The sequence below is a fragment of the Macrobrachium rosenbergii genome, chromosome 10, assembly GCF_040412425.1.
Source record: "Macrobrachium rosenbergii isolate ZJJX-2024 chromosome 10, ASM4041242v1, whole genome shotgun sequence".
Lineage (NCBI taxonomy): Eukaryota > Metazoa > Arthropoda > Malacostraca > Decapoda > Palaemonidae > Macrobrachium > Macrobrachium rosenbergii.
In genome coordinates, this window is record NC_089750.1 from 67,186,193 (window position 1) to 67,212,305 (window position 26,113).

Here is a 26,113-nt window from a genome sequence, read left to right on the forward strand (position 1 = left end):
TTCCACTGGGTGTCTGGCTTGGCAATGGTTCTTGAAAAATTATTACCACAGATTTTGGGGGAACTAGCGTAATATCTCTAATCAATAGATTTACTTGTCTGCTCAATTATACTCTTCAAATTAAGGGGTACTAACAAGACGAAGATTATTCTGGTCTTTATGAATGAACAAACTATGTACGACATTGCCAAGTGTGAGGGACGATTCAAACTATACGACATCCGACAGACTAAGGTCTAGCATCAGACTATCACGACCGAGGCCTTCATGCCGGGTCGGGCAAGTACCACACTATACCATATCGGTCTACAGTTACTGTAGGTCTACCACGGCTATGGCGGGTTCAAAATTTAGCCAGAGAAAACTAGCAGCTGTTGCTTTGCTTTTAGGTTTAGAGGAAAATGAACAAAAGAAAGAGAAGAGAACGGGTTCGGTTAACTTACATATACAAAAAATTGGAAAGAAGGAGAATCCTGAACTCTACAAAGAGCTGACTGGTGATGAAGTCAAATTTAATGAATACTTAAGTATGATAAAAACTTTATTTCATTATCTACTTCAGAAATGGCAGAGGATCTTAAGAAGCAAAACGCCTTGTTTCGCGAACGTATCTCACCCATTGAGAAATTGTCTGCTCGAGGTTAGTAAGAAGCTTTGATAAAAATTTTTTTTTCGGTTTGGAATACTAAAGGCGATAATTGAAAACGGAACAGAAATTATCGCAGTCTCTTGAACTGAATATAGTTCATACTTCATTGTAACCTGGCATCAGCTCATGGCTGGTATCAAAATCAACAATGGTTTGTCTTTTCGGAGTCGGTGAGCAATTCACAATAAACGAAAGCAAGGCGCCGACAATTCGACGTCACCGACCGACACTATAAAGAGATTTGAACGACTCCTCGCTGTCAGTACACTCCACTTAAATGACTACAGCGACGGTGTGAAATAATTAGAATAAAATACTCATGCAATATTAATTGCATCTAAGATATTACGTTCGTCTGTCAGCCATGAAGGCGAAAAACAGTTATGAGCCAAATACAAATCAAAATTTGAAAGTGTATATTCCAGTAATGAAAAAGCAGGTAAAAATCCTGCGAGCCCTAGCAACCCATAAGAGTTATAAGTTATTGCAAACATTGCCATTTTTATTTGTCGTCAAAACCTACACTGTCGTGCTGTTTCTGAGAATTCACAATTTTCCAATCTGTAAAGGACGGTGATAAACCGAAACTGATAAAAAAAAAACTCAGCGATAAATGATTTTGCTCCGTGTATCAAATCGATATCGAACTAAGATGTTGATAAAAAGGTCAGGGGAGTGGGGGAATTTCAAGTTGTTTCTTTAACTGAAAAGATGATCTAATGTTAAATTAGTGAAGATGACAATTCTTGCAGGCTCAATGCCGTATCTAAAACAAAATGCTATGAAACTATTTATAAGCATAGCCGAAGTACTGTATAACTAAGATAAAGAAAATTCACACTTAGGTAAGCATTACACCACTTTTCTCTACACAACGGAGACGGGCGGCAAACAGGAAGAAAAACAAACCCCATCCACGCGATGGATGTAACAGCGGAGGGTCGGGGGAAGAGAGAGAGAGAGAGAGAGAGAAATTAGGACCTTGACGAAGTCAGAGGTGCCAACGCCGTGCTCGAACAGGATGACATTGAGACGTGTGCCGTTGCCTCAACAGGGTGGAGTCTGAGAGAGGAGGGAAAAGCGGAACATCTTCGTAAAGTACTGATGTGAAGTGATTAATTTAATTGATAAAACAAATTACACTAAACCCAAGAAATCTTTCATCTAATCTGGAGATAATAATTCACAAAACAACAACCGCGTACAGGTGTCCGTGTGTTTATAAAAATACGCAACTAACTAAAAGTGGAATGAAAAACTAAAAGAGGGAATACAGTGCGAAACATCAAAACGACATGACTGACCAAGGAAACGCCAGATTTTCGTCCTTTCTTAGAAGTAAGTGCTAAACTGGCAGGCAAGCAGAACTATAAACAGTATCATACGGCAAGCATATAGGCCTACAGATCTGTCCTCCACTTTCATTCCAGCAATATATTCTTCGTCTGCTACTATTTTTGTTCTAGCTTAAATCCATTCTTTCCTCACATTCAACTTACATTTTGTTTTGAGATCACAGACTGGTAGTACCATAGGAAATTTTCTCAGTATGTATGTATGTATATATATATATATATATATATATATATATATATATATATATATATATATATATATATATATATATATATATATATATATGTATATACATACACACACACCAAAACTGAACAGTGATTTCTAACCTGGTTTATTTTCGTATTAAGTAGTCGGTTAATCGACGGCATGAGTTTTGATGCGTGTGTGAGTGTGTGTGTGTAACTGTCCATTACTGAAAAAGTTGAACAGTGAGACCGAATTCTCCCGCGTCCAAAACGTACAGAATGTTTTCTCCTGATAAGGAAACGTATAACGTCGAGCAACCACATTAGGAAAATTTTGGTTAGAACTCGGTGCTCGGTGACAACAGTGTTCATTTGGTGTAATTTAATTCACGAAGACTTTGTCGAAACAGATTTATGTAATTTAATTATATTGCAATAATCAACAATGTTCCGTGTAGTGCCTTGGACTAGAAATGAAACCGCTGTGTTACCTACTAAAACCTTGGTCATTCCTAGAAACACTCAAAGACCTGTAAAACACACATAGAGGCCAAAGATTTCCAGATCATAGGACACGTACAAAATGAAAACGAACTTCACGTCTTAGAGTCCATAATGATAAAAAAGCTAGTTCCGTCGTTAAACTCGCAGAATTCCTCCATCCAATTGTACATTACGTAATGTCCCGTTGCACTTCGTCTTTCGTTTCTCGGTCTCTGAAGGTTCTTCTGTTTAGTTTCTCTTTGATACTGCCCGCTGGGTGGGTGTTTTACTCCGTAGTGTTTTTGCGCTTTTATGTTTCTTCTTTTGGCAGTATTAATTTTATTTTGACCTTCAATTTTTTCGTTATTTTTTTTTTTGCTGGTTTTTTACTAATTTTATTTTGTCTCACTTTAAATATATTGATGTAACCAGTGGTGTCAAGATTATTTTACGTCTTTTTTACATTTTTTAAGTTTTTTAAGTTTACGTTCTTTTTATATCTTTGTATTCTGATTTGTTTTTAAATTTCACTATTCTGCTATATTTTGCTTTTTACTGAGGATGTCAATGTAGTAAATCTATGTATTTTGTCGAAATATTCTAAGAGTATTACGAGTAATATGGTGTTCAAATATTTGCAGCCTTGAAAATGCAACCGAGATGGTTTGTGAAACGTCGGCACAATAAATCATGAAAATGCTCTGTGCTTTCCTCGTTACCCCGTCGATATATATATATATATATATATATATATATATATATATATATATATATATATATATATATATATATATATATATATATATATATATATATATATATATATATATATATATATATATATAGTGTGTGTGTGTGTTTCGTAAGCAAGCACCGCGGAGCAGCTAATGACGTAATAGGAAAAATCGAGTTTAGGCCACATTCCATCTGCACATTTTCAACAGAGCTCTTTTGCGATAACGCTAATTCACGAAGACTTTGTCAAAGCATATCTACTGTATGTAATTTAATCGTATTGTAATAATGACACATATTGCGCGGGTTGGGAAATTCCACCGTCTTTAGACAACGGGAAAGCCAGTGCTGTTTGTACGTTTGGTGTACTTTGAACTGGAGAGATGTAGTCTTCAAAATATCACAAAAGCGTGAATTGTTTTGTGTAATTCTAGATCACAATAATGTTGAAACAAAATAAATAATGATAAAGAATAAAATGTGAAATCTCAAACGTGTAGGGTATAGTGTAATGTTAGAAAAGCAGTATAAGACTGATCAGTCAATTTACTCACCTTTTATGCACTCATATTTTAACTCAAAACTGACTGAAAACTCGGTTATAACAGGAGAAAACGTAGTTGATGTTGTATACAACTACTGTGACAAATATACGTTTAAAAAACTTACTGTATCCAAGAGAGGTTACTTGGACCCTGTAATGTAACAAAGACTGATAAAAGCTATACAGGCGCCATCTTTTGAGCTGATGCCGAAACCAATTCCCGAGCGCAGGAGTCCGAGCTGGCAAAAGGCCAACAAAAATCAGTTCTCTGTAGAGTGTTTCAGATTCGAGTCGTTTGCTGCCCTTCGGGTACTCTTCAGCTTTCCCTCTGATGGCAAGTCATGAATTCAAGGTCACCCGTTACTGGAACTCAAAAAATTCTCCAGCTCTCTCTTGTTTCTCATTAACTTGAACCGGCCTCATTTGTTTCTAAATTTTTCTCCAAAGAATCCCCGCTATGGGCTACTTTGCAGATAAAGAATATACGCACACACACGCATTATATATATATATATATATATATATATATATATATATATATATATATATATATATATATATATATATATATATAATATAAGAAGGCCCATAAAACACTATTTCAACGTTTAAATAGTGTTTTATGGGCCTTCTTATATTCATATTACACTGTAGTATTACAGGAAAAGACATTCATATATATATATATATATATATATATATATATATATATATATATATATATATATTATCATGAAGCTACAAATGTCGCAATATCAAATTCACGCTACCTCGGGAATATCTCCGATGGAGATAGCTCAGTGGTAACGTCGACTGGAGCTGCTGGGTAAGTTCTGTGTCGAGGGTTCATGACCCGGCAGTACCAATCCATTTATCACTTATAAATTCCCCTTCGGTGATAATTCTCCATCGGAGATATTCCCGAGGTAGCGTGAATTTGATATTAAGCGACATTTGTAGCTTCATGATTATATATAAATCACGGAGTGATAAAAATTTCATATATATATATATATATATATATATATATATATATATATATATATATATATATAATATATATATATATATATATATATATATATATATATATATATAATATATATAAATGATCCCCTACCCACCTCACCGAGTATGACACAACTGAAACTACTTGTAAAGCAATCGCATGGAAGTTTTTAAGCAACTTCTACAGAACCACATTTAAACTTGGCCAAAAATATAGTATTATGTAAGTATTGACCAAAAGGTTAAGCCACTGAAGTAGCTTATGAAGTATCATGTAAGTATTTGACCAAACGTGTAAGCCACTGAAGTAGCTTGTAGAGTATCATGTAAGTATTTTACCAAAAGTGTAAGCCATTGAAGTACCTCATATATTACCATGTATTTGACCAAAAGCGTAAGCCACTGAAGTAGCTTGCAAAGTATCATGTAAGTATTTGACCAAAAGTGTAAGACACTGAAGTAGCTTGCAAAGTGTCATGTAAGTATTTGACCAAAAGTGTAAGACACTGAAGTAGCTTGTAGAGTATCATGTAAGTACTTTACCAAAAGTGTAAGTCACTGAAGTACCTCGTAAATTATAATGTATTTGACCAAAAGTGTAAGCCACTGAAGTAGCTTGCAAAGTGTCATGTAAGTATTTGGCCAAAAGTGTAAGCCACTGAAGCAGATTGCAAAGTATCATGTAAGTACTTTATCAAAAGTGTAAGTCACTGAAGTACCTTGTAAATTATCAAGTATTTGACCACAAGCGTAAGCCACTGAAGTAGCTTGCAAAGTGTCATGTAAGTATTTGACCAAAAGTGTAAGCCACTGGAGCAGATTGCAAAGTATCATGTAAGTATTTGACCAAAAGTGTAAGCCACTGAAGCAGATTGCAAAGTATCATGTAAGTATTTGACCAAAAGTGTAAGCCACTGAAGCAGATTGCAAAGTATCATGTAAGTATTTGACCAAAAGTGTAAGTCACTGAAGCAGACTGCAAAGTATGAAGCAGATTGCAAAGTATCATGTAAGTATTTGACCAAAAGTGTAAGCCACTGAAGCAGATTGCACAGTATCATGTAAGTATTTGACCAAAAGTGTAAGCCACTGAAGCAGATTGCAAAGTATCGTGTAAGTATTTGACCAAAAGTGTAAGCCACTGAAGCAGATTGCAAAGTATCGTGTAAGTATTTGACCAAAAGTGTAAGCCACTGAAGCAGATTGCAAAGTATCATGTAAGTATTTGACCAAAAGTGTAAGCCACTGAAGCAGATTGCAAAGTATCATGTAAGTATTTGACCAAAAGTGTAAGCCACTGAAGCAGATTGCAAAGTATCATGTAAGTATTTGACCAAAAGTGTAAGCCACTGAAGCAGATTGCAAAGTATCATGTAAGTATTTGACCAAAAGTGTAAGCCACTGAAGCAGATTGCAAAGTATCATGTAAGTATTTGACCAAAAGTGTAAGCCACTGAAGCAGATTGCAAAGTATCATGTAAGTATTTGACCAAAAGTGTAAGCCACTGAAGCAGATTGCAAAGTATCATGTAAGTATTTGACCAAAAGTGTAAGCCACTGAAGCAGATTGCAAAGTATCATTGTAAGTATTTGACCAAAAGTGTAAGCCACTGAAGCAGATTGCAAAGTATCATGTAAGTATTTGACCAAAAGTGTAAGCCACTGAAGTAGCTTGCAAAGTATCATGTAAGTATTTGACCAAAAGTGTAAGCCACTGAAGCAGATTGCAAAGTATCATGTAAGTATTTGACCAAAAGTGTAAGCCACTGAAGCAGATTGCAAAGTATCATGTATTTGACCACAAGGTAAGCCACTGAAGTAGCTCGCAAAGTATCAGGTAAATATTTGACCAAAAGTGTAAGCCACTGAAGTAGCTTTCAAAGTATCATGTAAGTATTTGACAAAAAGTGTAAGCCACTGAAGTAGCTTGCAAAGTATCAGGTAAGTATTTGACAAAAAGTGTAAGCCACTGAAGTAGCTTGCAAAGTATCAGGTAAGTATTTGACCAACAGTGTAAGCCACAGAAGTTGCTTGCAAAGTATCATGTAAGCATTTGATCGAAAGTGTAAGCCACTGAAGTAGCTTGCAAAGTACCATGTAAGTATTTGACCAAAAGTGTAACCCACTGAAGCAGCTTGCAAAGTACCATGTAAGTATTTGACCAAAAGTGTAAGCCACTGAAGTAGCTCACAAAGTATCAGGTAAATATTTGACCAAAAGTGTAAGCCACTGAAGTAGCTCGCAAAGTAACAAGTAAGTATTTGACCAACAGTGTACGCCATCGAGGTAGCTCGCAAAGTATCAGGTAAATATTTGACCAAAAGTGTAAGCCACTGAAGTAGCTTACAAAGTATCAGGTAAGTGTTTGACCGAAAGTGTAAGCCTCTGAAGTAACTCGTAACGTATCATGTAGGCATTTGACCAAAAGTGTAAGCCACTAAAATAGCTTGCAAAGTATCATGTAAGTATTTGACCAAAAGTGTAAGCTAGTTTGCAAAGTATCATATAAGTATTTGACCAAAAGTGTAAGCCACTGAAGTAGCTCGCAAAGTATCAGGTAAGTATTTGACCAAAAGTGTAACTCACTGAAGTAGCTTGCGCAGTATCATGTAAGTGTTTGACTAAAACTGTAAGCCACTGAAGCAGCTCGTAAAGTATCATGTAAGTTTTTGACCATAAGTGTAAGCCACTGAAGTAGCTTGCAAATTATAAAGCCCAGAATTATATTGATGATATGAAGTCACGGCTGCTGAATACTGAAAGCCCTAGAAATAAGTGGTTATGAAACGAAAACCCTGTGACTTCTCTTCATTTCCCAAACGGTGAGTTTAATCTCCTCTTTTGCATGCATACACAAATAAAAAGTTTATACTTCAGATGTGATATATACTGTATAGTGTATACATGTATATGCATTGTGTATAAATGCTCACAAAATCTATTATTTCGTGCTGTTTCAGACGCCGTGTCGACAGCAGCATTTAGTGACAAAGAGATGGAAGAAATCAAAAGAGAGAGGCCAGGAAAATCTTCGGAGAAGTTCTTGACAGTGGGAACGAAGCGTCTAATGTATCTCAAGTATTCATCAAAATCATACCAGAGGAAATAAAAAATGAGCTTGAGGAGTTAAGAAATGAGGTCAAGCATCTTAAAGAAGAAAATGTCAGCTTAAGGACACACATTAACACTTTAAGTGAAAATATTGAACAAATCATAAATAATTTAGTGATTGTTAGGGTTCAGGATATTTTGAGTACGTTCTTTAGTAAAACGCAAATTAAGGCTATAATAACTAAGAGCAAAGTGAGTGGAGTAATGATGATGTTGCATCAGCCTTGGCACTGAGAAGTTTAAGTCCTAAATGTTATAGATATTTATAAGGTTAAAAAAAAAGGATATCCCTCACCATGTAAAAGTACACTAAATGGACGAGCACGAGACTTTGAGTGTGAGTCTGGCATTTTAACTTCAGTATTAACATTATTAAGGGCAAAAAATGAAACACCGCCACAGGCTGAAAAATTAGCTGTTTTAAGTCTGGATGAAATGTGCATCAGTAAGGAATGGTGCTATTTGCTATGACAAAGGGAAGGATGTCTTATATAAACCCCAAGACAAGGCGTTGGTAGCTATGCTGAGGGGCCTTATTGGTAAATGGAAGCAACCCAGTATATTTTCATTTTGATCAGTCAGATGTCAAGACAATAGTATCATCTGTAATCACACAGGCAGAGGCTGTAGGATTCTCAGGTGTTGCTATAGTTCATGACCTGGGGTCAAACAACCTACGTATGTGGAAAGAAATGGGAACTGATCCTTTAGCAAATAAAACCACCTTCAAAAACCCTGTCGCCGTCAGAGAAATATTTGTATTCGCAGATGTTCCTCATTTAGTAAAATATATTAGGAATAATTTTATTGACTCAGGATTTTATTTAGAAAATGGAAGTTTAATTTCTGTTGCTAGCGTTGGGGAAATGGTGAGCAAAGCGGGATCAAAATATGGCTCAGTATACAAAGTAAATGAAACTCATTTCAGTGTCACAGGACAACAGAGGCAACGCGTCAAATATGCAGCCCAGTTATTATCTAAATCTCGCTCAAATTCTTTTGAAATATCTTGGAGAACGGAATTTATTAGAGTCAAGCAAGTGGGACGAAACATCACACTTCATTTCTCTAGTTAATGACTGATTCGACGTCATGAATTCTAATTGTATGTATGGTGATGTGTCTTCAAGACACGCATTGGGAGTGGATACTGATAAGCAAACGGAAACTATGCGAAGTAGTAAATTTAATGAGGTCAGTAAGAGTACAATCCCCTAAGACGCGATGTTTATATAAATTTCAAAAACGAACGATTTTATCATGTAATTCCACCATAGGAGGTTTATTCGGAATGTTGAAAAACACGTACGACGTTAATTATATAATGACCCAACGAATAAATCAAGAGCATTTTTTTTTTTTGGTTGCATCAGACAGATGAATGGCCCTTATGACCACCCAAATCCAATAGAATTTAAATACAGGCTGAGGGTACTTATTTGGTAAGGATATCACGCTGATTAGTGCAAAAACAAACACGAATCGAGGTCACAATAATCAAGATATGATGATTTATTATTCAGGAATCGCAGCATAATAAAACTACCAAGGTTAGGGAGCTTGCGCTACAAGTCTGCTTGACAAGCTTAATGTTCCGAGATTTAGATTTTGAAATTGAAGAGGACAGCATATTTGATTCATCAAAGGATACATGTTTAGGTAAAGATTTGGAAAAAACAACTACAGCAATCGTCGAAGAGGAAGTGCTGAGATATGTTGGTGTTAGAAAATTCTTTACAAAATACCCATATTTAGGTAATAAGATAAATATAAGTGGAACTGGGTGCCAGTCTTGGGTGGAAATGGTAAACAGGGGAGAATTATATAAGCCTCTAACGAAAGTATTCAATGCAATACATGTAGTCACTCATCGAAGGGAAAAATTGTATAAAAACCTTGTCAAGCGAGCTACGGCAGACGGGAGTTTTTGTACCAGTTGAGGTGACAGAGTTTTTTGCAAAAATATCTATTTTAGAATAAAGCACCTCAGCAACATGCTAAGAATTTCAAAAAATTTCGAAAAAAACTGAAACATCCAGAAGGAAAAGAATAAAGTTAAATATTTAATTCTCTTGTAAACATATATAGGTAGCGTGACAAATTTCTTAACATTTATTGAAACCCTTATGTACCTGAACACAGAGCCCTGCCTGAACAATCTCCAATGTAATGTCAGTAATGTTTGTCTAAGATATTGTTCAAAACAACAAAAAAATCGATGTGGATTACTTGAAGTTCTTACCCTCGCCCAGCGATAGAAAAATCAACTCACTGGTTTGGCATATGAGGTTGCATTTTTTAACAAAACAACTGTCACATAAATAATAAGGTTAGTATTAGACTACCAATAAAATACAAAACTGAACCTACCAATGCAATGACGAATGATGGTCGTACGTTCTGTTGCACCGCCGAGCCAGTTCCCACTAATGGGTCCAGCCTGAGGCGAGCGCGTGTGACGTCATCGTCTGGTAGACCTGTCTGACGTGGGTCGTGGCGCTTCCATACGTTCTATTTTTGCTTAGGTCTATTCATGGAATTCTAGCCTTACTCGATACCGATGGACGTTTCATTGAAATATTTACGACAAATATGTTCTTCGGTTCTTAACCATTTTGTACTGACGATCCCAATTTCCCTTCCTAATTCAGATCAAGTCTCTCACTGTATGACCCCCACAAAATGATGGGCTATATGCAACTTGACGGCCATCTAGGCCTAATTAAAGTGGGTCATTCACGATCAGACATGTCGAAAAGGGAGGAGCGTCGAAAGAAATGACACAGCCATTGACGTTACGACCCGGTCTGTGTAAATTGCTCATTTGCTTCTTGGATGTGCTAGAGATAATGACCAAGGTACTCTCCAACAGCGAATTGGAAACTGTAGCAATTTGTGCTATAGTAACATTCATTCACGCTCGGATTATGTATTTCAACCATTGAACAACCGAGTCTACGGTGAGTGGGCTACTTGTATCTAATTTTAAATAATTCGCTACACTTTATCCTGTGCGACAGTCTCCACCGACTAAAAACAACCACATTCATGTTCCGACGTCCAACACTCCCCCAACTTTCCTACAAACCTTAAGACCGTTGCTGAGCGTGAATGGGGCGCCCAACTGTTGCAAATGTCACGCAAAAAGAGTTAACCATCATCAGCATAATAATGAATTGAAGCATTACACAAAATGGTTACCTTTTTTCACAGCACAACCGACACGTTCTTTGTATGTCAACGAAATTTCCTTATTGCTGTCTACCTGAATGACCGCGGACGTCTAAAATTAGGAGGCAGTTCCCCTCGGCCATTGTTTCACCTGTTGGCCCAAGTGGCTACGTAGCTCATGACCATCGGCCCTGACCAATGCCTACTAAGTCAGGTTAAAGGCTAGCTTGCGGCGTGTTAAGTATTTAGCCTTCTCTTGCAAGGTGCTGCAAATACATACCTACAGTGTAAGTGGATGAAAACTTCGTTTCGGGTCGTTGACCGAGTCCAGAGGTGCACACCAGGCCTCTTATTCGTTTCAACACTTTACCCCTACCTACGAGACAACGGCGTGTAACGGTTGGCATTGTAATAATAGGTACTGCTTGATCTTTACCAAGCGCCCAACTGACAACGATCTGGTTAGACTGGCTTATCTGAGTCTGAGGCAGGGAGGCTCTCAGCTTCGAAGCGAGGCGTCGTCGGACAGCGACTAGCGACATCTCTTGGGAGCACAGAGAACGTCGACGCTCGTTACAATTTGCCCCATAAGTGAACAGGTTTTCAGACGTTGTATTCCTACCTCCAACACGGCTCTGCCTCATACGTTTTCGAGAAATTCCTGCATCTTCTTCTTGTTTTCACTATGTGGTACTTCAAGGAAGTGTTTGATATTATTATCTTTCGAAAACGGAGAAAAGAAGAAACTAACGCAAAGAAAGTGGACCCTGATCAAGATAACAACTAGAGAAGGCACTTTAGAAATAGCATTAAAGCAACAGTGGAAATAGCTCAGGCAAGTGTAAATTAGTGACTAAGAGCGGCTGTATAGCCTACTACTACTACTACTACTACTACTACTACTACTACTACTACTACTACTACTACTACTACTACTACTACTACTACTTCACTGCACGCTGGTTGCCGCATGACGTACGTTTAGATGTTTTAGAGTAGGCGGGATGAAGGATCAAGAATGCTCCACCGAATGCAGTCGTACACTATGAAGGAATCTTGGTGTCTTCCACATACGCGTGGTTTGGAGATGCAGGCACATCTTCTGATGAGATACATCTGAAGAACTGTATTCAGATTAGAAAAAGACGTAAGAAATAAACCTATAACAATAGCGGAGGAATAAGAGTACCCGACAAAATGGTACATTGAAAATGGACTGGAAAATAGAGCGTAATAAAAAAGAAATTGGAAGGTAGATTACATAGAATAAAAAAATTAAATCGTGGGGATAGAATGAAAATGAGAAAAAAAATGGCCTTTGAAAGTTAAAAGAGAGAAAGAAGAACAGGAATTAGGGGGTGATTCCAGCACTATTCGCAAACGCTGAAATTCGGAGTGATATTAATGACAAAGATTTTACTTCATTCTATACATTCGAACATTCAAAATTAGCGTATGCTCCTTATGTATTTCATAAGTAAATCTAATGTTATGACAACAAGAATTAGGAAAAAGAAAAAAAGGCTTATTTCAGTTATCCGTGTATATTTTTGGAAGCTCCCATTTGGTACATCGATTGTCTCTTGTTAGTTTGTCAGTCATTGTTGACTTTACAATAAACACGAATCTCATGGCATCTTGTTTAACAGTCTGGATGCGATCAGATCTTTCTGTGTGAGAAAAGTATCAACTTGGTCATCGGTAGGCCTACGTTTCCTCGATTTTCTGTTCTGTTTTGCGTATTTTTGTTCATTTCTATCACGGGCGGAGTGGAAAGTATGTTATAATGAATCTTTGCACCTTTTAAGATTTTGCTAAATATTTACGGCAAATAAAAACGGACACTCGAGTTGACCCAACCGTACTGAATTTCAACTCAAAAATGAGTGTACATTACCTCACTGAATTTTAACTTTGATATGAGTATACAGAACTTTACATCGTTTTGGTAAGAGAATGTAAGCTTAAAAATACTTTTCTTTCCACACAGGCATTTAATGTTAAGATAGATTAGATGACTGACCCCTTCTCGTTATGTCCCAAGGTTCTTCCAATTTCCTGATCCATTCGTCTTGAAGAGACTATTTCTGCACCACCAAGCCAGTCTCACAAGCATAGCTGGAAAGAAGAGTTAATTTTTGACGGTCAGATGTATCATATAATGAATCTCATATTTTCTTGATTTCAGGTCGTGTCTTGAAGAATTTTAGTGGATTGATTCTTCTTACATGAGAAAATAATCGAATGAAATATGGATATAGAAGAGCTTCAAATCAAACTGATTTTTGTCAAACGGCTTCACCAGTAAATCGAGTCACGGATATGCAGAAGAAATAACTTGTTTATGCATGCATATTCATGTGGTGAGAAAATGCAAGGTTTTATGACCTTGAATAAGTGGTGGATATTATAGCAAGTCAGTGTTAAAGAAGCCGGACAGCTGGGTGTTGGAAATGAATTCTGATTTAATACTCTATATACGATTTTTTTCTAGTATTCTCACAGAAAACTATTTGAGTCAGTTGGTTTGACATGCCATATTGAATTTGAAGCATGAGAAATATACCTATTTTGAGTAACTTTTTATGAAACATTTACCTGAGGTTGACTCAACAAGGCTGCACTTGACTCCAGAGTAGCTGTACTTCATCTTGACCATGAGTCTAAATGGTGAAAGCGTCGTTGATCTCTTGTAGACGGCTCCAGCCGACCATGTCTAAAAGGAAGAAAAAATTATATCTTTTTCTCCGTCTTACGTTTACAAATTTCCAATGAGCAGGATCGGATTGAGGGCACCTTTGATTACAAGAAGAGACCTCTAAACAATGTATAAACGTACTTTTTTACTTTTAACTTTTTAGTGTCTTGTAGTCAGACTTTGCATTATATAACCATTATTTGCAAAGACGTTGAATGCACGCACGTTTGTAATCGTGTTTCATCATTTTTACCATTATGGATCACTCGGAATCTGCACAATTTTAGAAAAATAATGTTATTTGGTCCAAACTTTGATAGGAAGGTACTAAAAGATGCAAGAAATGTTCGTGTGGCTCAAATTCCTAAAGAAATGCTATTGAAGAGTAATTTTAGTTAGGGTTACATGCTGATGTTTTATTGTTTTCAAATAACATTGATACGTGGGGAGACACTATTTGATTTAATTAAAAACAAAGGAATTATTACCTCAGATGAATCACCTTTGAAACAAATATCTTTCTTTACTTAACCACCATACCTTGCATTTTCTGTAACGGAATATTATTGAAGTAAAAAAATCTGGAAGAGGACCTCTTTTGCCTTATTCCGCCACGTCACCAGTCATGTCAGACTCCTACAGAGTATTATAAGTCTTTAGGCTTTAATTTTAGGAATGATATTGATAGCCATGTGCCCATGCTCTTATAGGTGTTCACTGGACCTTCTGTGCCATCAGCATCTGGTTTTCGCTCATCGAAAGACCAGCAGTGTAGCAAATGTGGGACTGCATGACAGATTATTTTTTCCGTTCAGACGTGTAACATATTTTCATGTGCTTCATTTGGTGACAGCTGACTGCATTTGGTAAAAGTAACTTACACACTGAGTATCATTGTGCATGCTCCTTTAAAAGTCTTCGGAATATCAGAGTGGATAGAAGTTTAAATTCATGCAGTCTAAATGCACTGGGCACTGAAGATTCATATACGAGTGGATTCGGAGGGGCAAAGCAGTGTGGATGGCTCTAACACAAGTAGCAATGAGTCAGAAAGGCAACAGAATAAGAGCAGACACGAGAATTATCACCTGCATGTCTCCGGGGCACGCTGAGGAGCAGTTCACCAGTGGGACTTCGCCCGAGAAGTCCAAAGAGATGGTTTCGCCACATTCCAGGGATGTCACGTCCTGCCTCAGAGATCCGCAGGCCCCCAGCTGAGCACGAACGTAAGAATGTTCATTATTTTTTTATAGTATCATTAATTGAGTTCTTATAATATCTGTCTTTTAGAAAACCGGTGCTTTCTGTATGTATTGCTGGTATCACATAGCTCTGCAAAAGTTTTTCGTGTTAGGAAATTCGCCAGGAGCTGATTTTGTTTCAACAGGAACAATTGTAAATTATATTATATTATGTCAGGTTAGAGTGAAAACTGTTTGGCTGAAAAAACTGAGACTAAGGCTTGACTCGGTGTACCATCTTGGCACCCCCCTTTTTTTTTAATGGATAATATAACAGGAATTTTTACGTTATGATCTTGGCAGTTTTCCTGAATTTATGAAGTCTGAATAATTCAACAGCACATTCCCAAAGATTCAGTTAAACATAAACAGTTTACGATATTTACCACATTATGATACTGTTTGAGTTGTAAAAAAAAAAGTATGATAGATTCCTTAGATACATTATTGTTACATAGGATTTACCCAAATGTCGCTAAATTTACCGTGGCCGTAGACAGCACAAGGAAGAGGAGCTGTGAGACCTGCATATCTTCTGGGTTGGAGAGCAAGTGGAACTCGACTCGGTCACTCGGCTGAACCAACCACCTCTTTACATAAACCCAGTATCCACTATCGGCTGATTAGTCTAATCTCCTCTGGTCAGGTGCTGGAGATGTCACTCAAATTGTCTAACGTGCGTGTTAGTGATTCAAATGTTCTGTGATTTTGCGTTTAATTCACCAAAGGCTTGTATGGGAATTCATAGTAATTTGTTGTACAAATAAGAAGTTGCCAAATAAATCTGGTGATCATGCGTAACATTCAAAGGGTGGTTCAAGGAGAAGGAGCGGTTGGAGGGTTGGGGGAGAAGGAGTAGATGAGGCGGGGGCGGGGCTGAAGAAGGAAGAAGGCTTTAAGAACTCGACAAGAATCGAAATGAAGTTAAGAATATTTTTTTAAAATGTAAGTAAAAAGAAAACACAGAATAAGATGAAAAAGTTGCAGTTTGACCATCTTGGTTTTAATATATTTCATGGAGAAGAAACTGCAACTGACTGTCATGTTGTCCGTGGGAGTGCGAAGCCTGGCGTATGCAGCAAGATGAAAGATTGGAAGAGACATGTAATGAAGTTATTTAGAGCGGTGCCAAACTGATATCTGTATAATGATAAAAAGGAAAATAGAACAGCTGAGATCTTCAATCCACATCAAAATCTGTTTAGTTTGTGTGTGTTATACGTTATACGTTTCCCACCTCTTTTCGAAATGTGTTACTAGTCACAAAGTATATTTGGCAGTCAGTAATAAGTCGGCAAAGAAAAAGAATTAGTGAGATTGGGCATAAGAGAAAGAGAAATCACTTATTTAGCTTTAATCTAAATGTTATTCATGAATTAACAAAAAATAATATCAGACGTTTCTGTTCCTTCAGAATGACAAATAGCCCATCACTGAAAGCCTGAATGGAAGTCTACAGTTCAACAAATATTATGTTTCTTCCTCTCAGCTATTCCCACATGTCACGTGAAAAGGTGTAGTGCACATGAAACCGATTACTGAATGTTGTTACTATTTACCAATTTTCCTTTAAATTACTATGTTTCTTCTCTCTATCTTTTACGAAATTGATACTCTATGGGTCGGCTCATTTTCACTAATTGTTTGCAAACATTAGTACTCTGCTGGTAACCATGGATCTGTTTACCGAAAAGATCTATCTTTTTCCAAGGTCTCTTTCTTTGGACCTTGTTTCTTTCTTTTAGTGGTTTTCTGTAATGTATAAATTCATCCATCAACGGACCTATCACAGCCGCGTTGACATCATTAAACTTTATACTTCACTGTTTTCAAGGTTCTGTTTCCTGGGCCTAAATCATTATTCCTATTTGTCCTCCTCTCTTTTAGTAGGTAACAAAGGTAATCCTTGAAGTTTTAGCCAAGGATTTGAGTATTTAGCATTAATTTCATTATCAGTAGTCTCGTTCTTGGTGTTTAAATAGATACTGGCTTAGTCAAGCTTCAGGGAAGGGCAAGAAGAAGAAGATCTTGGCATGAAAACAAACAAATCTGAAATCAGAGGTAATGGCACGGAACTGTTTAACAATGCTAACGTAATTGGTGGCAAAATCTACTTTTGAAATCATAGGTTATTAGCCAAGCTTACTTAGGCAGACTTTGTTGTGGTCAGTGTTGAAGTTAAAAGTTTTCTATTGCTGAGACTTAACTTTTATGGTAATAATAAACTAAATTACTTCACCGAGCTCAGCCATTGAGTAGGCTAGGCACAGGGCCTCACCCAACCTCTGTTCACCTTCCTAAAAGTTGTTCTCAAGTCTAACCCATTTTTTGTCGGAACAGAACGACTACCGTTGCCTCATTGGTGCTGCCTCCTCAATTCTTTGTGATAAATGATTTTACTACATATTAATATTAGGAAAATTGATAGGAAAAGCTGATCGGCTATATGTACGTCACATATCCTATCCTAACCAGATATAACTTACCCGATGGACTGCACACAACTTTACAAGTGGGAGATCTTTAACCCACTTTTACTTTGCAGAAACAGTGTGATAGTAGCATTTCAAGGAATTCAGATTACAGAATAATGTAACAAATCCTAATTTAAAACTCTGCACCCACTTGACAGATGTCATGTAGTCTACACTAGGTTATGTTGTTCATAATTGCTAAAAATCTCCTCGTGCTTCCTTATTAAAAATTTTACTTTGATAAATTAATTACTAACACTGCATTAAATCATGCTGTCCAGCTGTGGGGTTATCTCGCAGTTTCACCTTTGGATCCATGTACATCAGTTTTTTTTATTTTCTGAATCTCTTTGTCTTGCTGTCCAACAACTCCAGCTCCCTCTTATTACCTAGGCATTTGTGAAGATTATGTATTGAGAAGAATTTTTTTGTTTTGATTTGTTTTACCCAAGAAAAATATAAATTATTATGTGGGAGGTGGCTGGAGTCTTCCAAAAAATAACTCAATGTATGCGTTATTTTTTGGAAGACTCCAGCCACCTCCCACGTTAGAATTTATATTTTTCTTGGGTAAAATACATCAAAACGAAAACACTTCTTCTCAATACGTAACTTTCATAAATGCTTAATAAGAGAGAAAAATAATTAATCAAATTACGACTCACAGGGTAAGACAGTACTAGCCCCCCACCCTCCTTCATAGCTAATACGGCAAAATTGTAACCAGTAAACACCCCTAGGTTATGTTAGTTTGGTATTTTTAGGTTCTTTTAGTGCCCTATCATTTCCTGGCCAGTTTTGCATGAAAAACCCAAAACAGTTTTTCATGTGAAAATGGCTGATTGGAGTTTTCCGAAATGGCTGGCTGGAGTCTTCCGAAAAATTGCCAAACATCAAATGGCAAGAAGTGCATTAAATGGTTACAGTATATAATTACAATATGATTGTTTTTCCCATATAGGAACTGAAGGGTAAGTTTGTGAGATATTTCCCTAATAAATGAAAAAATTAATAAATTTATTTAATGAACTTCATTTGTTCTTTCTCCCATCTGTATTGATAAGACCCAGGTCTCTTGTTTGAATCTCTTGTTTGACTGGTGTAAAGATCATTTTGGAGCTTGCAAAAATTCTCAAGCTTCTTTACTTTAAACCGTTAAATATTTCCCTTATCATTGACTTGCCCTGTATATTGTTAAAGAATATACAGTGAATTAAGATAATGATAATTTCATTATAGGGTACAGTATAAGTTTTTTAAACGAAAATGATTGCACATTCATCAAATGTCATCAGTGAAAGTGCAGTATATGTTTTTGTTGTAAAAGTTTTCATTGTGTCTTGTATGATAGACTCAGCTTACATCATAAATAGGAAATGTATAGTAATTTTTTGCTTTTTCCTGCAGGTGGTTCCAGTGTTGTCATGAAAAAAGAAAATGCTTCGAATTCTTTTCCCATTCCAAATATGTTCAAGGGTAAGTAGGATTAAGAGACTGTAAGGAAGTGCAATCATAAGTAATGTTCTACTATCCATTTCCTAGTTTATCTGATAAGTTTAATGACAATTAAGATACGAAAATTGCTGATAGTTTTTTTATATGGACAGTCGTAACAACCTAGCTGGTGGAATAGTCATAGTTCCTTAACAATACTTTTATTTGTATGAGGGTATCAGAGTGGAAGTACCTCATTGGTGCCCATATTTTTTATAGCATACCCAATATGGTTTTTATAATGGCTGCAAATTCATCATTTGTGGTGTTTATATACTTTTTCTAATATGGTTTTCATGATGGAGAGCAAAAATTCATTAAACCTAACCTGTGTTTGTGAAATTGATTTCAGTGACTTAATGGTGTAAATTGTTGTGCACTGTTTTCCCTGTACTTTCAGGTTCCTCCTATAATAACACCAAAGCTGTTAGAAACATGTAGCCTTATATCCAAAGGTCACCATTCTCCATGTTCCACGGAAGTTCCCACACTCGACTATAAGAAACCTAAGTATAGGAGAGTCATTAAAGGAGTCCAGTCACCCTTCAAGCATCATTATAGTAAGTGGCTGACTTCGTATACTATCATTTTCATTCCGTTTTCCTTAAAATGCTTAAATGATGGTATACTGTATTTCTATATGCTGTTTAGTAAGGAGTGCACATGACCAATTGTATTTTGTACGTCTAGATACCTAAGTAATATTTTCAAATAATATACAATACAAGTTAGCCAGAATGGTTTCAGAATTTCGATACTTTTCCTGTAGTACCTGACAGTAATGAAGGGCGTGTATTTAATCTCATTCGCAGTTTTTCAAGCAACAAGAAATAAAGTGGTGTTGGTAATGCTTTAGGGAACCTGAGACTATCTTGTTTTGTGTTCCACAAAATAATATTTTGGTGTTAATGATGCTTTCTGTCCTCCTGCTCCTTACATATATTACAAGTTACTGTTTAATGAATTGCTAACAAAAAGTGAAGTTGCTAGCATCAAATAATGGTTTGTTCATGAGACTTACCTGTTAGATATATATATAGCTGTATTCTCTGATAGTCCGACAGAATTTCAAAACTTACGACACACGCAGTGGGAGATCAGGTGGTTAGTACCCATTCCCGCCGCTGGGAGGCGGTATCAGAACCATTCCCATTTTCTATTCAGATTTTCTCTGTCGCCGGTACTGTCAACACTTGTTTTCAGTACCTCCGTCTTGGATTTCGGATAAAACTTGGTTGTCACTTAAGTATTTGTTTGACTTTTGGTTTTTTGACTTGGACTGTGGCTAGGCATACGCTATTGTGGATTGTTTTGGATTTGGCTTTGTTTTTTCCTTGGATTAAGATGTCTGAATCTAGTTCTTCTAGTTATAGAGTTTGCCGTGTGCAAGACTGTAAGGTGAGGCTACCGAAAATTTCGGTAGATCCTCACACTGTATGCTCGGGGTGCAGGGGGCATGTTTGTTTGTTGAGTGACCGATGCAAGGAGTGTGAATCTTTGTCTGATGCTAGTTGGAGGACTTATGATTCTTATGTGAGAAAGTTAGAGCGAGATAGGATCAGGAGGTCTTCCTCCAGAAGTGGTAGGAGTCAGGGTAGTGTTTTTTCACCTGCTAACCCTCCTGTAGACGTAGCTCTTCCTAACCCTGTGGTGTTGCCCCCGAGCCCCGGGGTTGTGTCTGCGGAAGGTGATGCCCTGGCGGTTATTATGTCTTCCATTCGTAACTTGAAGCTAAAATGCTCGCTCTTCAAAGTGCTGTGAAGTGCAGTGATAGTGTCTGTCCCCTAGTGTTGTGGAGGGGCCGTCAGATCGGCCGATAAATGCCTCTAGGTCTAGACCTCTGTCGGACTCCCAGGACTCAGGGAGTGGGCAAGTCGAAAGCCGCAAGAGGGTTACGCGGACCCCCACTGATCTGGCGCCCCTTCGCATGTCCTGATGACGCTTCCCAGGCTGCCAAGGATCGTGCTCGGGCACGAATCCTGAAGGATTGCTTCTCATCCCCGATTCCTCCTCCCGCGCCGGGAGTGGAAATCTCGGGACTCTCGCCCTTTGAAGAGAAGCTTCAAAGAAGGGAACGCCACGCCCCTTTTCGTGGGGACGCCATCGGACGATGACGCTTTTGAGCGCCTCCGCTCACTCCAGAAAGAAAGCTGTTGCTTCCCTGTGAGAAGGAAGAAGGCGCCCTCGCCTCGTCTTCTCACAGGATCAGCCCTCTCCTGAGGAGGAGACTTCTCCTACTCGTAAGCTGCTGCTAGGCATGCAGAGGCAATTGGCTTCGTTAATGGCCCAGAAGGAGACTGATACGTGTCGCCGCCGGAAGGATTCCCGGCTGCCGATCAAGAGGTCCAAACCATCCCCTTCTCCTTCTCCACGTTCGTCGTCATCTCATGCTTCGCCGTCCTCTAGAAGTCCTTTTGCTCAGCGCTTTACTGGTCTCGGCAGGGATCGCAATTTCCCTCTTTCTGGAGCTCTTCATGCTGCTGGGCTTGACGCCCCTCGTTACGACGCTCCTCTTGTTTCTCGCCAGGACGCTTCTCATGCTGCTAAGCATGACGCTCCTCATGCTGCTCGGCAAGACGCCTCCCTTGCTGCTCGACATGACGCCTCCCTGGCTGCTCAGCAAGACGCCTCCCTTGCTGCTCGGCAAGACGCCTCCCTTGCTGCTAGGCAAGACGCCTCCCTCGCTGCTCGCTCTCATCAAGACGCTCGTCGGATCGATCGTCAAGACGCTCGTCGGGAATCTCGTCAGGACGCTCGTCTAGACTCTTCTGCCCGAGACTTTCGTGACCCCTCTCGGACTTCTTCCAAGCAGAAGTCCCTTTTGCGTGTTGGTCTGCAAGGGCTTTGTCCTCCCGGGTCTTCTCCTGCCCCTTCGGTTGTTCCTGTTGAAGAAGGAGAGCTGTCTAGTGCTTCGGATCCTGCAGTTTAGGATCAGTCCTCTACTTCTTCAGCTTCTTCCGACTACCAAGTCTTGACTAGGCTGCTGAAGGACTTGTTTGGGGACAAGTTTCAACCCTCTGCTCCTCGCCCTCCCCCCTCGCAGCTAACCTCGCCTAAATCACAAAAGTCTTCTGGTTTTGTGAAAATGGCTACGTCTCTCTCTACGAAGAGGGCCTTTAAGAAGGTTCAGGAGTGGATGGACTCCAGGAAGGCCCAGTGCAAGACTTCTTTCGCCCTGCCTCCGTCAAGATTGAGTGGAAAAGCAGGAATTTGGTACGAGACAGGAGAGGAGGTTGGTTGGAGAGTTCCTTCCTCTTCCCAAGGGGACTTTGCCAGCCTTGTGGACGCCCCCAGAAGGTCTCTCCTTTCATCAGCGAAGGTGTCCTGGTCTTTATCTGAAACCGATCACCATCTGAAAGGCCTCTTCAGGTCTTTGGAAGTTTTCAACTTTCTGGACTGGTGCCTGGGAGTCCTGGACTTGCAGGCTCGTAGCCCTGACTCCATTAGTCTGGGAGATTTGTTCAGCGTCCTATCCTGTATGGACAAGGCGGTTAGGGATGGCTCCGAAGAACTGGCTGCCCACTTCTGTACGGGGCTTTTAAAGAAGAGAGCCATTTACTGCAACTTCACTGCGAAGTCGGTCTCTCCTTCTCAGAAGGCAGAGTTGTTGTTCGCTCCGCTTTCTAGCCATCTTTTTCCCCAGTCCTTAGTCAAGGATACGGCCGCCACTTTGCAAGAGAAGGCTACTCAGGACCTCCTGGCCCAGTCTTCTAGACGTCCAGCAGTCCCTTCGACTTCTTCCCTTGGGCAGGCTTCCAAGATTCAGAAGCCCTTTCGTGGAGGACCCTCTTCTAGATCGTCCTTTCGAGGAAGAGGTCCCTCAAGAGGTAGAGCCCCTTCTAAGACCAGGGGCAAGAAATGACTCATGGACCTTCAGACACCGGTAGGAACCAGGCTTCTTTCTTTTGCAAGAGCCTGGAGAGAGAGAGGGACGGACAACTGGTCCCTCCAAGTCATCGAAAAGGGATACAAGATCCCATTCCTCGTCTTGCCTCCGTTATGCACGAAACCCATAGATCTGTCGCCATCCTATCAGCAAGAGAAGCAGCAGATTCTCTTCGACCTGCTCGAGCAAATGCTCGAGAAGAGAGCTGTGGAACAGGTCTCAGATTTACAGTCCCCGGGCTTTTACAACAGGCTGTTTCTGGTACCGAAGCAGTCAGGGGGATGGAGACCAGTTCTGGACGTCAGCAATTTGAACCATTTCATTCTGAAAGAAAAGTTCGTAATGGAGACGTCCCAGTCGGTCATGGGAGCCCTAAGACCAGGCGACTGGATGGTTTCTCTCGATCTCCAGGACGCCTACTTTCACGTCCCTATACATCCTCTATCGAGGAAATACCTGAGATTTGTCCTGTGGGGACAGGTATTTCAGTTCAGGGCTCTCTGCTTCGGACTCAGCACAGCTCCTATGGTATTCACGATTTTAATGAGGAATGTTGCGAGATGGCTTCGCCTTGGAGGAATAAGAGTCTCTCTTTATTTGGACGATTGGCTCATTCGAGCCTCGTCAGTGACGAGGTGTCTGGAGGATCTTCACACGACTTTGAACTTGACGAAGTCCCTAGGACTTCTGGTGAATTTCGAAAGTCCCATCTGACCCGACTCAGTCCATCGTTTATCTGAGGATTCAGATGGATTCAATGGCTTTTCGAGCTTTTCCGTCTCAAGAAAGACAACTACAGTGTTTAGACAAAGTTTCAGCCTTCCTGCGGAAAGAAACATGCTCGGTGAGGGAATGGATGAGTCTGCTGGGGACCATTTCATCGCTGGAGAAGTTTGTTTCCCTGGGGAGACTGCATCTCAGACCGCTTCAATTCTTCCTTGCAGAGAACTGGCAGGACAAGGAGAATCTGGAAGTTTCTCTGAGGATTTCGCCAAAGGTGAAGGATCACTTAAGGTGGTGGCTCGATCCATCAAAGTTGGCAGAAGGCCTTTCTCTCAAACTTCAGAACCCCGACCTAGTGTTGTTTTCCGACGCGTCCATCTCGGGGTGGGGAGCAACACTTGGGGGGGACGAAGTGTCGGGCACCTGGAGAGGGGAACAGGTGTCCTGGCACATAAACCTCAAAGAATTGGGGCGATTCAGTTGGCCCTTCTTTTCTTCGAGGGACGAAGTCACGAACCAAGTTGTCCAGATCAACTCGGACAACACCACGGCCCTGTCATACCTCAAGAAACAGGGAGGAACTCACTCGGTCCCTGTTCGCCTTTAGCAAAGGACATCCTTCTGTGGGCTCAGGCCGGAATATCACGATCCTCACGAGGTTTGTTGCAGGCGAGAAACGTCCGTGCGGATCTTCTAAGTCGGCAACGACAACTGCTGCCGACCGAGTGGACCCTACACCAAGAGGTGTGTCAAGGACTGTGGAAGCTTTGGGGACGTCCATTGGTAGATCTCTTTGCAACTTCCAAGACGAAGAGACTTCCTCTTTACTGCTCCCTGTACTCGACCCAGGAGCGCTCTCAGTAGACGCTCTTCTCTGGGATTGGACGGGGATGGACGTGTATGCCTTTCCCCCGTACAAAATCCTCGGAGAGGTCATCAGGAAGTTTGTGTCGTCGGAAGGGACGAGGATGACGTTAATCGCCCCGTTTTGGCCTTCGAGGGAATGGTTCACAGAGGTCATGTCCTTCCTAGTGGACTTTCCGAGATCTCTGCCCATGAGAGTCGATCTACTCAAACAACCCCACTTCGAGAGGTACCACAAAAAACCTCCCCGCTCTGAGTCTAACTGCATTCAGACTATCGAGAAGCTGGCCAGAGCGAGAGGTTTTTCTAGACCAGTGGCGAGAGCTATTGCCAGAGCAAGAAGACTCTCTTCCAGTAATTTGTACCAATCGAAGTGGACTGTCTTTAGGAGATGGTGTAGAAAGAAGGGCATTTCCTCTACCACGACCTCTGTGAGCCAGATAGCAGACTTCCTCTCGTTTCTGAGGAGTGATGTCAAACTAGCAGTCCCGACTATCAAGGGATATAGGAGTATGCTATCATCCGTTTTTAGGCATAGAAACTTGGATCTGTCTAACAACAAAGACCTTCACGATCTATTTAGATCCTTCGAAACCTCGAAGGTGCCTCGGCAAAGGACTCCTTCTTGGAATTTGGATGTAGTGTTACGGTTCCTGATGTCCAGTTCTTTCGAACCTCTTCGTTCTGCGTCATTGAGGAACATTACCAGAAAGACTATTTTTCTAACCGCTCTAGCAACTGTGAAGAGGGTTAGCGAACTGCAAGCCTTTAGTAGACATATAGGCTTTAAAGGACATAACGCAGTTTGTTCTTTAAGCCCTACCTTTTTAGCGAAAAATGAGAACCCGTCTAACCCTTGGCCCAAGAGCTTCGAAATCAAGGGTATGGCTGAGATCCTAATTCAAGAGCCAGAGAGAGTCCTTTGCCCTGTTAGGGCTCTCAAAGTCTACTTAGACAAGACGAAGGAAAGTCGAGGCCCCTCAGATAGTTTATGGTGTTCAGTAAAGAGACCGGACTTACCTATGTCGAAGAATGCTCTGGCTTTCTTTCTGAGGGACACGATTAAAGAAGCCCATTCATGCTGTCAAGACACTGATTTTAAACTTCTGAAAGTCAATGCTCACGAGGTGAGGGCGGTTGCAACTTCAGTGGCTTTTCAGAAGAATATGTCACTCAGTAACATTCTGGGTGCCACATTTTGGCGTAGCAACTCTGTGTTCGCTTCACACTACCTGAGAGATGTGAAGACGACATATGAGAACTGCTTCTCGCTAGGACCATACGTTTCCGCAGATACTTTCCTGGGGGCAGGGGATGACACTCATCCTATCCTATAGAAAATGGTTGGATAGTGTTTTTTATGGTTGTTGGGTCGACTGCCTGTGGCGGACTTCCCGCTCGTTAGCTTTAGTTACGTTATCCTAACTTAGTTAGGCTTGGTCAGGTGGTTGGTTTTTACTTCGTTTGCCCTCATTGTATGGTCAATAT

The 26,113-nt window shown here is 39.8% G+C and overlaps 2 protein-coding genes and 2 long non-coding RNA genes across 15 annotated transcripts in view; 2 read left to right on the plus strand and 2 right to left on the minus strand.

Annotated features, from left to right (window-relative positions):
• LOC136842760 (uncharacterized) overlaps positions 1 to 4,081 on the minus strand; it is a 71,306-nt gene extending 67,225 nt beyond the window's left edge. For 4 of the 5 annotated variants that reach the window (XR_010854350.1, XR_010854348.1, XR_010854349.1 and 1 more), the window contains exon 1: positions 3,966 to 4,081. The gene's annotated coding sequence lies outside the window, so the exon portion shown is untranslated. The remainder of the gene's footprint in view (positions 1 to 3,965) is intronic. The other variant, XM_067110551.1, reaches the window with a different exon arrangement.
• LOC136842763 (uncharacterized) lies at positions 68 to 10,299 on the plus strand. The gene is made up of 2 exons (XR_010854354.1): positions 68 to 1,987; positions 7,924 to 10,299. It is a non-coding gene; the product is annotated as an uncharacterized lncRNA (long non-coding RNA).
• Positions 10,300 to 12,463: 2,164 nt separating this feature from the next.
• Positions 12,464 to 15,788, minus strand: LOC136842762 (uncharacterized). 2 transcript variants are annotated; one of them, XR_010854353.1, is made up of 5 exons: positions 15,670 to 15,788; positions 15,032 to 15,157; positions 13,844 to 13,961; positions 13,269 to 13,363; positions 12,464 to 12,915 (listed from the first exon to the last, which is right to left on the minus strand). It is a non-coding gene; the product is annotated as an uncharacterized lncRNA (long non-coding RNA). The 2 variants fall into 2 exon arrangements; XR_010854352.1 differs by lacking the exon at positions 12,464 to 12,915 and having other exon boundaries at positions 12,946 to 13,363.
• A 1,386-nt stretch (positions 15,789 to 17,174) lies between these two features.
• LOC136842765 (uncharacterized) overlaps positions 17,175 to 26,113 on the plus strand; it is a 30,304-nt gene continuing 21,365 nt past the window's right edge. For 2 of the 7 annotated variants that reach the window (XM_067110553.1, XM_067110559.1), the window contains exons 1-3: positions 17,241 to 17,349; positions 19,066 to 19,134; positions 19,553 to 19,712. In XM_067110553.1, coding sequence (XP_066966654.1) covers positions 19,096 to 19,134; positions 19,553 to 19,712 — 199 coding nt within the window. In that variant the 5' untranslated portion in view covers positions 17,241 to 17,349; positions 19,066 to 19,095. Of the gene's footprint in view, positions 17,350 to 18,422; positions 18,630 to 19,065; positions 19,135 to 19,552; positions 19,713 to 26,113 lie in introns of those variants that run through there. The other 5 variants (XM_067110555.1, XM_067110557.1, XM_067110556.1 and 2 more) reach the window with 5 other exon arrangements.